Source organism: Spodoptera frugiperda, chromosome 17 (genome assembly GCF_023101765.2).
Source record: "Spodoptera frugiperda isolate SF20-4 chromosome 17, AGI-APGP_CSIRO_Sfru_2.0, whole genome shotgun sequence".
Lineage (NCBI taxonomy): Eukaryota > Metazoa > Arthropoda > Insecta > Lepidoptera > Noctuidae > Spodoptera > Spodoptera frugiperda.
The window spans coordinates 3,814,321-3,829,791 of NC_064228.1; the positions used below are offsets into that span (position 1 = coordinate 3,814,321).

General features: G+C 36.8%; 1 protein-coding gene across 1 annotated transcript in view; it reads left to right on the forward strand.

The window, feature by feature from the left end:
• Positions 1 to 15,471, forward strand: part of LOC118276666 (sperm surface protein Sp17) — a 192,488-nt gene that overhangs the window by 31,198 nt on the left and 145,819 nt on the right. Inside the window, exon 2 of the mRNA XM_035595089.2 lies at positions 11,909 to 12,140. Coding sequence (XP_035450982.1) covers positions 12,056 to 12,140 — 85 coding nt within the window. The 5' untranslated portion in view covers positions 11,909 to 12,055. The remainder of the gene's footprint in view (positions 1 to 11,908; positions 12,141 to 15,471) is intronic.

Sequence of the window (15,471 nt, forward strand, 5' to 3'; positions counted from 1 at the left end):
AGCGCATACAATTTATTACAACCCTGTAATATGGGGTTGTCGACAAAAGGCCTTGGGGCGCCCCCTAGCAAATGTATGAGGCTTATGGTAAGAAGATTATAAAGTTTAAGTAATAATAAAATGGTAAATTCTATTCTTTTTATTTTCTTTGTACTAAATCGATTGCTTGGTTGAGCAAAATATCTTTTTGTTTCTTTTTTATTTTGTTTTTTTTAAAACGGTATATAACGGTGTATAAGCCGGTAAACAAGCAGACGGATCACTTGATGGTAAGCAATCGGCACCGCCCATGACACCCGAAACACCAGAGGCGTTACAAGTGCGTTGCCGGCCTTTTGGGGTTTAGGAATTTAAGGGTTGTTGGGGAATCGGGGAGATTGTAACTTCACTCATACAACCAAACACAACGCAAGCATTGTTTCACGTCGGTTTTCTGTGAGGCCGTAGTTTCACTCTGGTTGAGACGCCCCGTTCGTGCCGAGGCTCACCCATACTTAAGTTTCTAAAATTGCCCTAGGAATAGTGCGGAAAGTAAATTGTGCCCGGTATATGGGACTTCTTGCCTTATGGAACTCGTGACTAGTGAAGAAATGGTCTCTACCAACCTTTTGGAGATTAAAGACGTGATGTTATATGTGTATGGCGATAAAATGAAAGAAAAAGTTATAATTTTATTTTATTCCATGGTAAAGATACAGACGACAGAATTAAATCGTACACAACAATCTAAATTATGAAAAATAAGTGAACCTGAAGTCCAATTACAACTAGGTACATAACCTACTTAATATACTAAATTACACATACCATTCTCAAATATTAATTATAAAATTACCTATGTTCAAATTACGGACTACTAATTAAACATACATAATAAAATTATGTACATTGGCCATGCAGGTCAACCTATACATTTCTGTCTTATTCGATTTTCAACTTTACTATGTTGATATAAAGTCCAAAATTCAGTTTCAAATATTAGCAGGTTAACTTACTTGTTGGCTAAGACAGTTACATGCAGAACAGTACAAGTACACACAGATACATCAAACTAAACAAAACCAGTTTATCATAGTCTCGCTTTGTATGATCTCTCCTCACATTCGACGGTCAGTTTATACTGGTTTGTTAGCTCGCTGCATGGAGCTATACAAAACCAGTTTACCATGGTCTCGCTTTGTATGATCTCTCCTCACATTCGAAGGTCAGTTTATACTGGTTATGCATAGCTTGATGTATAAACAAGTTTCAAAAGTTTACGTGAGTTTATTTTTGCGTTCAAACAACTAGTTATCACGTAGATACGGTAACTGTTACACATAGGTAGAACCTTGTTTGTACCTTTCCACGTAATCTACTCCGTTTTAAGGTTAAAGTTAATTAAATAGCTTCGTTTTAAGGTTGAACTAATTTAAGTGGCGTTTTAGGTCTTTTGTACAAGGACGAGGATGGGTTGGTACGTTTTAGTGTATAGAAAGTAATGATGAGGTTTGTTTTATGAATTCTGGTGAAGTAATTAAATAAGGAATCTGTTTTAATGGGACCACCTCCAAAAACCGCAAAATCTCCCAAAAATCAATAAGCCAAGATCTACAGTTGATATAACCGTGAAAACACTGAACCTGTCGTGGGTGATTTTTTTGAGGGTAGAAAATCGAGTGGGTCGAGAGGGAGTATCAGACTCTAAATAACTAAAAACCACCCCGCTCCTTCTCCAGCTTTGAGCTGGAACTTCGGTAATCTGTTACGTTTTCGGCAGCTCCGGATCGGGCATTAGCACTACTGGGCCCCATGTGGTGGTCTGGCTCTTTGACTACACGGGTCTGGTTCTGGTCAGGTGGCGAGCTACCCTTGCTCACCGCAGAGTAGTTACAAATGCAATGAAACATTATTATTTCAAATCTTCAACAAAGCCATCAAGAAAAGAGCGTATTCCTTTTTAAAATGCCGGCAACGGACCTGTGACTCCTCTGGTGTTGCGGGTGTTCATAGGCAGCGCTGATCGCTTACCATCAGGCGACCAGTCTGCTCGTTTGCTATTCCATAAAAAAATCCAGTTTAAACTGTAGATCAAAATTGCTATGAAAATTTTATACCTGTTGTATTTGGAGTAGTAATCTGACATCAGTAACATCCAAATATAGCTGTTACCGTTGCATGCAAACAACCAAGGTTACCCACCTGTTCGCTCGTTTGTTCGATATACCACGGAAACTGGTTGTAACTAGTTCGACCCAGTTACAAATTGACAGAGACCAAATTGTGATGGGCCCTGATGGGATGGGTAGATATGGTGTTGCTGTTTTGAAAGTCCTTCATGATTCATGGTCTTTTATTTATGGTGAAAATCATCCATCATCTCCCTCTAGCCTTGGTCGCCCAAGGCTAGAGGGAGTGTCAGACTCTTACTGACTAAAAACCACCCCGTTCCTACTCCTGCTTTTCGAGCCGGAGCCCCGGTAACCTGCTAGGCAGTCCGTAGTTCCGTGTCTAAATCAGCTGTACTGGGGCCAATCTGTGGTGGTCTGGTGGCTCTTTCCGATCGACCCACGGGTCTGGTTCTGGTCGGGGGGCGAGCTACTCTTGCTCGTAGTTACGGTGGCTGGAGATTGTCGCGGGATGACTCATGGTCGTGGAAGAGTTATTTGGGTGCATATATACTTGAATGCGGGAACACCTCAAAGGGGTGTGGAGGCAGCTTTAGCAGTACCTCGTTATGACTCAGTACTGACCTTAGTTAGTTCGAATAAAGATTAGTAGAAACATGTAACTGGGTTATCCGTCTTCTGAAAGTGATTAAGGCGGTTAATAAATAAAACATACTTTTATTCCTTCAGAATGTCTTATATTTTGGTATGATGGTCACATGGGAGAGCCACGTTTTGGTATGAATGGGCCGGCTCGAGCGGAGTGATACCCACCCTCATATTGGCATGAAATAACGTCATTGGATGGGGCTATAAATTGCCCACTCTATGCGCCCATGATCCTAAAAGTTAGCGTATCAAAGAGATTGTAAAAAATGTTTCTTTTTTGAGAAGAGTACCTAACGATGGAGTTTCTTACTCATTTTTCTCTATTCGAAGCTACACTTTGAAACAAGCATCTAGCTTTATTGACGGACAGACTGACGGATAATTCAATTTGACGTTTCAAAAGTGCCTTAATAAGGATTAATTCAAATAAATGCTTTCACTTTGCCTGTAGATCTACAGTATACTGTAGCTCCAAAACCATTTCAATTTATGTAAGCTAGGATAGATCCTAGGATAATAAGTTTTGGGAGGTTGTCTTATAAAAAACACGGCACCAAATTAAGCCAAAAACACAAAACTAGTCCATCAAGGTAGGCTCGTAGGGAAACTCCTAATTGATGGCAGAGTGAGAGAGTAGTAATTAAATAACTGAGGCTCAATCCTCTTTTATTGTTCAGCAGTACCGGTAATTGGAGCCGACTTGATTGAGTTAAAAATAATACCGATGAAAAGAACCCTCGAACCGAATAGCCATTTAATGAAAACAATGGTCAAATTTGTGTTTTTTTTTTGGTTACCGTTTTTTTATTCGTTTCTGTTAATTTTATCTGCCTTGACTGCCTCGTTGGTTGCGTGGTTGCAAGTGTGGCTGCTGGACAAGGGGTCTCGGGTTCGGTTCCAGGGCTGGATAGGACATAGTATTACTGGGCATATATTATACTTTCTATCATATGTACTTTTTAAGATTATTTAGATAGAAAACATTGTGAGAAGACCTGGGCTTATAATTTTTAATTATAATAAGTTTAAAATCACCAACACACATTGAGCAAGCGTGGTGATTAATGCTCAAACCTTCTCCGTGTGAGAAGAGGCCTTTGGTCAGCAGCCACTTATAGACTGTTGATGTGATGTGATGTGGTGTGATGTGATGTGATGTAAACGCGAGTGAAGCCGTTGGCAGAAGCTAGTTAAACAATAAATAGGATTTCATAGCCATTGCACAATCTAAATTAACATGCATTTGATGAAACTAGTGGCAATCTGTCCACTATACTTAATTGGGGTCAGATCGCAATTAGTTTGGCCTTCCAATTTAATTAGAGACCTTAATGGAGGTCAATTAGTGTATGGGTCATGTACCATAAGGTCAAGTTAGGTAATGTCTTTTATTTTTATATGATATGTGCGCGTTAAGGTAATTTTCAATAAATTGTATTAAGTTTTTTGATTTTGAAATTTTCAATTACCACTCGAAAACATACATAATAGGAATGATGAAGCGGTATGAAAAATAAATATTTATTTAATCCGTCAGTTGGGTAATGAAAAAATATAAGACACGTATTTTTTTATTTTGGTATATAAGATAATAATACTTAGATAATACGAATTTGAAAAAGAAAGCCAAAGCCCGAGCGAATATGTTGCTTATGGGCAGACGTGCTCCATCGTAGGCCGCATCATCACTTACCATCTTTTTATTTCATTATATTTTTAATTCCTTTTTTTGCCTACGATTTGAAAATCTCATAATATCTTAATAGAAGGTTAATAACTAAACTATACTTTATATTACGAGACTTGATATTGTTACTGAGAATTATGTAATCTAAAATCCAAATAATACTTATGGCTTAAACCGAAAATCAAAACAAAGAACACAATAATCCTTGGCGTTCACTCAAGTTCATTCAAACGTGCATAATTGGAACCTGCAATAAAATGAATATGACTAAAATCACCAAATATATTCTTAAAATCTATACTAAGAGTTTGTTTAAACGCGCTTATCTTCGGAACTACTGGTCCGATTTAAATGATTCTTATTGTGTTAGATAGTGCATTTATCCAGAAATTCTATTAAAAATCACGCTATGATTAATAGGAGCCAAGCAGCGAGTGAATTCGCGCGAAAGCAACTAGTATTCACAATAAACTAGCAGACTTTTTAAATAAACATTCGACCATGTAGGCTATTCAGCCTCCAGAACTAAAACAAAAGAATCACTGAAACATTAACTCGTTGGAAACCATTTTACGAGAATATTCCGGTTATTTTGAATAAAATCCGGTCCGTAATAGCCGGTAGTCCGTCAGACCGGGTCCGTGGTTTGACCGTCCGGTACACGCGGCGAAATAATTTATTTTTTGAACGTATACCTTTGAAGGGCGGGAGGGTTTCGAGGGTAATTAGACCTTCGAGAGTACGGCTGTGGGTTTGTTACCCTGAGGGTGAATAGTTTGGCCGGACGGTTGATTTATCTGAGCGCTGTTATGTTTGAACTATGGTAATGAACGATGTTAACTAAATATTTTGGAAGCTGTGTTTTTGTAGGTTCACAGGAAATATTGGAGTTTACATTATTTTTATTATCAGATTTTTCTTTGAAGAGGAAAATTCTCCAATGAGTTCTCCCGTATTGGCTTTTCCGTCAATCTTATTTTGCTAATATTATAAATGTGAAAGTTTGTGAGTTTTAACGTTTGTTCTCAATCACGTCAAAACGGCTATTTTATGAAGTGTAGATTATGGTCTGGAAAAAACACATAGAAAGAAAGAAAGAAAGAGAAACATTTATTTCACACGCAAAAACAAAAAATAAAACCATGACAAGTAGGTACAGTAAAAATTAGACAACGCATGTATTTTGTCTGCGGTGAAATGGGATCAAGGGGCCTACACTAATTCAACGAAAAACGAAGTTACGGACGAAACCTCGCAGATTTTATACTACAATTCTATTTATTGCGTACTTTCGTAAACAAAAATGAACGAATGAAATGAAGATAAATAAATAACTTTTGATAATATGAAATAAAAATAAAACGTTATTTCAAGTAATTCTATTAGTAAATCAATAAAATCTACGGCCGAAAATTAAACGAAACTTCGGATTTGAGAACCGCAGTAGGCCCCCAGTTCAGCATGTGCAAGACAGGCATCAGGCAATATAGGCTATGTGTATCTTATGTAAAAGCGAGGGAAGCCGTTGGCAGAAGCTAGTATATTATTATATGGGAGAGTTCGTGAATATTAGTCATACTTTGACAGTCTTTAATTTTTATTTCTAACAAGTCTGACTCACTGCTCTGTGCGTCATACTTGGAACGAAGCTAGGCTTGTCATGATCGATTTCATGCTAAACTTAATTACACGAATTATTCTAATGGGACATAAATTAATTATAGTATTGTTAATGGATAAAAATATATTGTTAATAGTGTTATGAGGTTATTAATTAATTTTGTTCTATCGACTAGTTCAGTGCCCTTAGTAGGAATTTGCTTGCAAATGAGCGCATTCGGCGATTTGATTGGCCAGTGCGAATGAACCAACAAATCAGCTCTCGTTTCGATCTCGTTGAACGTAATGAAAACTCGTACTTAGGATACGGGTCGGCGCTATGTTTTTTACATGGAATGGTGCGTGCTATGGATGCGTCCTATGATGGCTTTCCTACCATCGATACATTCCATACTCGAGCTACGCATTTTACTTGCACCGCTGCATAGCTTAGCATTAGTGGATACGGTCACATAGTTTCAGAGCTTAGCTATTACATCTTCGTAGGATACTACATAGCACATCTCTGGTGGTCTATAGCGACGACTCAATTTTTTTAAGATTCCATAAACGATTTGATTTGAACATCAACATGAAACTATAAAGTCTGATATATGAGAACCATGTACTTACCATTAAGACTTGTACTTAAGTCCCATAAGTTTCTACCTCTCGCAACTTATTTATCACAAAATGATCCACAACATCACAACAGTCCGCGCTATATTTCGGACGACACTTCATCACAATCATCGTCTGATTTAGATTTATGTTTGGTGCGTGACACAAGTCCTTTATTCCACCACCAATTGTGAGGAGTGTCCCCAATTATTAGGGGATCCATTTTCCGTGAAGTTCTCGTGATTGTGGAGGTGGCTTTAGTTTTTGTTTTATGTTGTTCTTGTTGTACTGTTTTGGGTGTTTTATGAATGTTTTCGTTTTTATTCAAACGTAAGAAAATCTTTTCTGGAAAAAGATTTTCAGAATGTGATGCGTTTAAAACATATTTAGTAGGTTTTTCTCATGTGTCGTGGATGAGTTTAATATCGTATAGGTACCTACTTTCTTTCACATAAAGATTACACTTGAACTCGAAATAACATTTAGTGAATCACATTTAGATTTTATGCTGACCAATTATTAACAGGAAAATCCCTAATTTAAGCACTAATTTTATGATCCGGTTTACCGGGGCTACGGCTCGAAAAGCAAGAGTAGGAATGGGGTGGTTTATAGTCAGCAAGAGACACACTCTCTCTCTCGCTTCGTTCAAGGCGGGAGAAGTTATTGGTGATTTTTCTTCCCACAAAGAAACCTATTTCATCATCATCATCATCATACCGCACTAATTTCATAACTTTATTCAGTAAAAAGCCTTTATATTACTTGTCTGTAACTAAAGGTAAACTTTGATTTCGTTGGACCAAAAACCTAAATTTCAAAAGCCTAAAAGTAAAAAACACATGTTTAATTAAAACTCAAGCTCTGATTAAAAGCATGGTATAAACGTTACCTGACAGATAGGGATGTCACTCGATGTAATTAGAGGCACGCATTACGTATGCATAGCGCGACATGGTAGGGCTGTCACTAATTTTAATAATTACACCCGTGCATAATCATTCTACCTTTCAGGTTTCCGCGAGTATGAAACGTGGGTGATATTAAACTGGGTTTAATGAGAATGGGTTTTTTTACATATAGGTTTTTTTTTCAGGCAGCTATGGCCCATATAAAATAACGCTCATATACATTAACTAGCGACCCACCCCAGCTTCCCATGGGTGCAATGGTGATACATTATGCTTGTATTGTACGTATGAATATTCCTCTTGAATAGCTCTATCTATTAAAAAAACTGCATCAAAATCCGTCGCGTAGTTTTAAAGATTTAAGCATACAAAGGGAAATAGGGACAGAAAAAGCGACTTTGTTTTATACTATGTAGTGATAAGTATCTACAAAAAAGTATACTAAGAATATAATATCAATGTCACGTTGGCCCGGACGTTAAGGCGCCTGGTTCTCATGCATGACGGTGCAAGTTCGAAAACTGGCAATTATTTTCAAGTGCGACGTTTTTCAAGTCATACGTACTTTCTAAGATTATTTAGACACCACTGACATATGGTGAAGGAAAACATTGTGAGGAAACCTGGACTTATCATTTTAAGTTCAAAATCGCAAATGTGCCTTGAGCAAGCATGGTGATTAAGTGTCATCGCATACATAAACGGCACGGACACGTTATGGCTACGGCACGGCGTTTTTTTGCTTTGGAAACAATACGAAAATGCTGCAAGCGTGCTGTCACCGCGCGGCCCGCGCGCTTGGGTGATAGAAACTTTTTATCCCACAGGAACGTAGGCGAAGCCGCTGGTAGAAGCTAGTTTGTTAAGAACTCACAAACAGAGTTACTTAAAACTAAGATCAACTTAAATTCTAAAAGTAAATTTTCTAGAATCTAGAATCATAATTAACTCTAGGGTATGAGATACGATTCCCGGGCAAGGATTAACTGCATCATTTCCGAGTCTAACTTTTCAGTTCAAAGGATATTAATCGCGATCTAGTTTGCAGTTTGCTGAAACTCACACACACACACACAACGTCACGCCTTTTATCCCCGAAGGGGTAGGCAGAGGTGCACATTACAGCACGTAATGCCGCTATACAATGTACACCCACTTTTCACCATTTTGTGTTAAAGTCCCATGTAATAGGGGGTGAGCCTATTGCCATATCCTGGACACAATTCCAGACTCCGTGCTACCACTGAGAAATTTTTCGAAAATCCGAAAAAAGCCCAGTAATACTTTGCCCGACCCGGGAATCGAACCCGAGACCCCTTGTTCGGCAGTCGCACTTGCGACCACTCGACCAACGAGGCAGTCTTTTGCTGAAACTTTCAGGATTTAAAACTGTTTCAATCATTTTCAGTATCTCGTTCGAAACTAATTTTCATGGTATCATTTTTTTATGGAATAGAGGGCAAACGAGCAGACGGTGCACCTGATGATAAGCGCTCAGCCCCGCCCATGGACACCAGTAACACCATAATCATGTTTCTTTTTAGTATATAATAGAGTGATTAGTACATAAAATCGAAAGAGAGGTGATGATGGACCTTCAAGAAAAGAGCATACTCCTTTTTAAAAGGCCAGTAATGCAGCTGTGATTACTTTTGTGTTGCGGGTGCTCATGAGCGGCGCTGATGGCTTACCATCAGGTGATCCGAATGCTCGTTCGCTGCATTTCTTCAGCTTCTTCAGCTGAAGAAATGTTTTCACAACAGCTTACCTAGGTTTATTAGTACCCTTGGGGTATCAAATCTATGTGTTATTCTAAAACATAATCTGCCCTTGTTCCAAATTTCAAAGTGAGGTCAAAATACACTCCCTAAGTTTTTCCCCAAAAAACTAGGCGCCTTTTGAATGTTCCCCTCGTTAACAAAAAAAAAAAGGACACAACAACAAAACACACAATCATTTATTTCCCCATTATCATTTTTATGTCCCTATGTAAATGTACCGACACACATTACTCACTGTTTTATCCCGAAATGTATAAAATACTCACACGAAAGAAATCACACTGAGCTGCCATTCAAACACACACATCCCATTGAGTCCTCCACAAACGTGTGAATTTCGAAAGCGACATCTAAAATGAACCTTATGTAGTTACAATAAGAGTTATCCTGTAAATCCTAGCCCAGACATCGTTTGATCAATACGGCCAGCCGAGTGGAAAACCCGGTATCGCTAGTTATACGCACTGATAAACGCTGATTGAAGTATTGCTTCAAATAAGGGCTAATCTTAGATTTATCAGGAAGTTAGATTAGTAGAGAGGTAGGTATGTCGGTAGAGGGCGCCCTAGACAGACATATAGAGACCAGATTGGCGATATATTAAAGAAGGGCTAAATTAAAAGTACAGTAGAAGAGCAGTAGTAGAAAGTAGTAGCAGTAACAGCACGGACTCTGGAATTGTGCCCAGTATAGGCTCATCCTTATTACATGGGACTTATATTATAACAAATGGTGAAAAGTAGGTGTACAATTGTACATTGTATAGCACCATTACGTGCTGTAATGTGCCTACCCCTTCGGGGATAAAAGGCGTGACGATACGATACGAAATAACATCATCAGACTGTGAGAGTAGATAATCTCTTTGTTTGGCAAACGGATTGGAAATCGCAGTATTATAGCTTTAAATATTTTGTTTGACATTTAAAGGTGCCTTTTATCGGTCTAATTGCAATAAATGATTTAATTTCCAAACTATAAGTCGATTACATTCACAAGAACAAACCGTGCCGTACATAACATAATATAACTATACACCATTTGTGCAAATCTCCCCTGTCTCACGATGAATAGGATTCATTAGTAGCTGCCATTTCTCCCCTTTTGTTTGAGAATCCCTCAGTCGAATGTTCGCATTCAAGGGGAGGCTGGGCTAGTGTGATTGTGTGGCCTGCCAGGTGGTATACGATAGATACTGGCATGTACCTATTTGTATTGTGTTTAGTATGACATATGGTGTCATCAGATTAGAAAACATTTGTCTCCATTCTTATTTTTCCTCGTACTGTAAGTGTCCACTAAAGTAAGAAAAGAAAGAGATTTTTATATCTACTTATGGGGCTGTCGGTAGAGGGCGCCTTAAACGGACATATAGCGACCAGATTGGCGATATATTTAAGAAGAGCCAAATTAAAAGTACTTTTAAGTGACGAGTATGCATGAAAAGACTGATTACTGTTGATGAAGCGAAAGAGGTGTGTAAGAATCGTAGCAATTGGCGTTCCATTGTCTCTGCGTACCCCCATGGGAGACAGACGTGAGGTTATGTATGTATCCTGGTCTATTTGAAATAAAATAATTTTGACTTTTTTGACTTGACTATAACTATACTCGAAATATCATATCACATATTACAAACAAAAGAAGCGCAAACCAATATTCAACTAATAACTTAAGGTGCTTTCATAAAGAAAAACGTCTGTACGGGTTTATATATTTCAATCACACTTATATTATAAACAGTCGGCTCTTACGATACCCGCGGAAAGAGTAGCGGCCATTGTATTTCACTCTGACGTCATCACACGGCAAGCATAGCAAGTATCTTACCAACCAAAGCAAAGCATTTAAAGTTAAAACAAAGATCTGATGACTAAGCTAATATTTTCCTCCAAAGTTCACCAATTAACTTAATAATTAAGTAACTCTTAATTAAAGGGAGACGAGAACTTAATTCTACTTAACATTAATATAATATTAAGTCTTCTAATTTTTTTTTCTTAATCATGAAATTCAACGAATTGTCAGAAAGTTGTTTGCGTCAGTTATTTAAAATGTTTTTTTTTGTATTTGATTGTTTATATTTTCCGAAAAAACAGTATTTAAGTACATAACAGTTATTTATGACTCCTCTGGTGTTGCGGGTGTCCATGGGCTGCGCTGATCGCTTATTAGGTATTAGGTGACCAGTCTGAACGTTTGCCGACTTAGCGTCAGTAAAAAAGCCTAAAGAGCAAACAAGCAACTGCATATTTGATGTAACACCCATATTATTATAATACAAGTAATATATAAAACATTTTTATATATTTATTAAATGGCATTAATAGGCGTATAGAATGTCATAAGAACTTAAAATGGGATAGGTATTTATCATTTTTATATTAATTTCTATGAGTTTCCGATTACAACGCGCGATCCATGGCGCAACAGTGCCGAAATATCTTTGATTCAAACGGTAAACAGGGGTCTATATATTCTTTGAGGGATGAAAGACGTTAAGGTATGAAAATATATAAATACCTACTAAAACAATGAATTTCTTTGTTTCAGATTTTTCTACTAAAACAAGAGCTTCAACAGACTAACTATGTTATAGTGGAAAGTTCCTAAACACATATACACATACATAGTGCAGTGTTCCTATATATAAGTATTTTGGACAATACTTTGTATTTAGTGAACTAATTAGTTTCCAAAATGGGTTGCAACACCAGCTCCGAAGCGAAGACTACCAAGGATGAGAAGAATAATGCGCAGGACAACCAAACAAATACGGCTACAGGTATTTATTTATATTTATGTAGATTTTTAATATGTTTGAAAAGAGATTATTTTGAATTTTTCTGAATTTCAACTCTATATCAATGGGAAAAAGATTAAAATCAATTTTGTGGACTTTTCTTGCCACGTTTTCTAGAGTAAAATTGGTTCATAGGAGCATAGGGTAAAATTTATTAAAAGGAGCATTAAATCTGCTTCTCCCTATCGTTTTAAAGAAGAATAAGTAAAGGTTTCAATGAATTCTAAAAAAATATCAAAAATCTCAGAAAATTTCATAATAGGTGGATGTTGATGTAGTTGCGGTGATTTTTTACGTTGAATCATTAGTTGACAAACATGAGATTTTTATAACTATTATAAATAATAGTTGCAATAGGTAATAATGTACATTTTATGCTAAAGTGAATAAATTGGACCAAACAGTACTACAAGTTTCATTAATTTAAAACAGCGCCATCTATGAGAATTTTCCTATAACACCACGTGAAAAGCCGGGCTAAAATGTGTGGAAAACGCGCCGAACTAATTGACGCTCGTAGTTTCAGTGAACGGTTAATAGATGGCGCAAAGCAGTAGATTTAGTTATTGCGTTTACCACTAGATGGAGTTGGCTACGGATTTCTTTTTGTGTTGCTTATAATTTTGAAAGAGTACTTTTTTATTTATTTAATCTGTAAATAAGTTGATAATGGACTGAACTGTAATGACATGAATGTAGTCTACAATAAAAAATATATTTAGATGTAAAAGTATTTAATTTAAATTTTACATTAATAAAACAACATCATTATTTTTTGTAAATTTTGACTATTTTTCCAGAGATATTATTTATTACAAACACATTAACTGCCTACAAAAAGAAATAAACTAACAATAAAACACATCTAGGCCATGATAGATAGGACATTGTTATCGTAAGTGTAATATTTCTGCGAAAACATCTAGTAATAGGAATAATGTCTCATGTCTCATCACTGAAACATTTATCATTTCTCAAATTGATATGTCACACTTATGTTTACATCTGAGAACATTAGATGGAGAGTAAATGTCTGTTTTTGATATTACGAGTAGACATTTTGTTAGAATTAAGATAGTTATAGAAAGTAGATAAGACTATGAAAACAATGAATTTATTTTTGCAAATCTTATGTGCATAAAACTCTTGCGTTAATAAGTGAATGAGTGACTGATTGACAGACGCACAGCCAAAACTACTGGGCCTAGGAAGCTGAAACTTGCCACATATGTTCCTTAAGGAGTGGAGGGGAGCACTAAGATAGAATCTCCATATATTCCCAAGGGGATGTTAAAAACAGGAATCACCTATTTGTACGTACAAAGTCGTTAGCTACATACAAACAGAAATTCACGCCTTCCAAATTTCAAGCCATGCTAGAGGCTCATATTCATTAGCAGCATTTCGCAACTAGTTCAGTTCCTCATCAAACAACAAAACAAACTCATTCTTGCACATCTTAAAGAAAACTTCACGACTAAATAATTTTCCAGGTTTGTACGTCCCCCGTTCAGCTTATAAAATATGTACCGGTTCCCGTGCTACACTCTCGTCGGCCTCTTTTCCCTCCATAAATAATATCTACTTGAATAATCCGCCATTTTGTGTGCCCATCCGTGTCAAGGATTTTTCTTTTTTTTTCGTTCGTTCGTTCGTCGAAGATATATTTTAAGTTCCGATGGTTATTGTGTGTGTTTATTTTTTATGTTAAGATGGGGATGAAACGTGTTTTGAGTTGGTATTTGTAAATAAATTATTCAGCAGTTCAAAATATGCCAATGTGCCTGGTTCGATTCCCGGGTCAGGCATAGAATTACTGGGATTTTTTTGGCTTTCGAAAATTTCTCAGTAGTAGCACGGAGTCTGGAACTGGACCCAGTATAATTATGGCAATAAACTACGTGGGACTTTTAACACAAGCATCCACACACCTCTACCTACCCTTTTGAGGTTAAAAGGCATGGCATTTTTGCAGTTCAAAATGACATCTATGTGTTGTTATATACCAGTTGTTATAAAAAGTAAGGGTATGAATAAATTAAGTTGCGTCATATGGCATGTTTCTGGGTTACCGGGGCTCTGGCTCGAAAAGCAGGTGTAGGAATGGGGTGATTTAGTAATCAGTTAGAGTTTGACACCCTCTCTCGCCTCGACCAAGGCGGGATAAGTCATTGGATGATTTTCCTCCTTTAAAAAAGAACAAGCGTACTGATATTTTATCAAAAAAAAAAAAAACTTTCGGTTTCACACAACTTTTACTTACTTAAAATGCAAAACAAAATATAGTATTTAAAAATGTATTGTTGTTGTGTTTATTAAATTAAACGACTTGATGTGAGATGACTTGTATTTTACATTATATTACAATGTTAATTATTTAATATATAAGTAGGTGCGACTGCACTCGCCACACACAAGAACGACAGTGGTCGTTGACCTCGGACCATAGTGACGGGGTAATGACATGAACGAATGATACTAAATTAGTGATGTAACATCCCCCTTCTTAAATTAAAAAATTAATCAATTTCATCAATTAACCTTTGTGTTGGTCTCACAACACGACCTGACTTAGTTTTATACAATTGTGGGAATTTTGGATTCTCCGGCTCCTGTCTGTCACCCTCATCTCTCCCCTGCGAAGAATTGGACCTCATAGGAGTAGGGTTGTCACTGCCATTACAATATTTATGTCTTAAGTGTACCCTATTTCTCCTATACCTGACTTTATTTATATCTTCTACTATGTATGACCTATTATCTGGACATCTTTCCTTCACAGTGGCATGTTCCCAATGACTCTTAGGATTTCTCTTAAAATATACATGATCATTTGGTTGTAACATAGACAATGGTTTAGTATTCCTATTATAATACTTTGACTTATTTAAATTATTTTTGTCAACAGACTTTTCATATTCTTTAAATCTTACAACCTTTGGCTTTAACCTTTTATATGACACTGGTATGTTATCTCTTAAAGTTCTAGACATTAACAATTGAGCGGGTGACGACAGATTATTCTTAGGTGTGTTTCTATAATGCAATAATGCTATGTATGGATCTGACCCATTTTCCTTACATTTTCTTAGCATATTTTTGACAATTTTGACTGAGCTTTCTGCTTGACCATTTGACTGTGAATGATATGGGCTAGTGACTACATGTTCTATGTCCCATTCATTTCGAAAATTTTTAAATTCTACTGACTGAAATTGTGGACCACCATCAGACACTAAAGATAATGGTATCCCATGACGTGCAAAAATTGACTTTAAATGTGTAATTACATTGCTTGAACGACTGTCTTTGT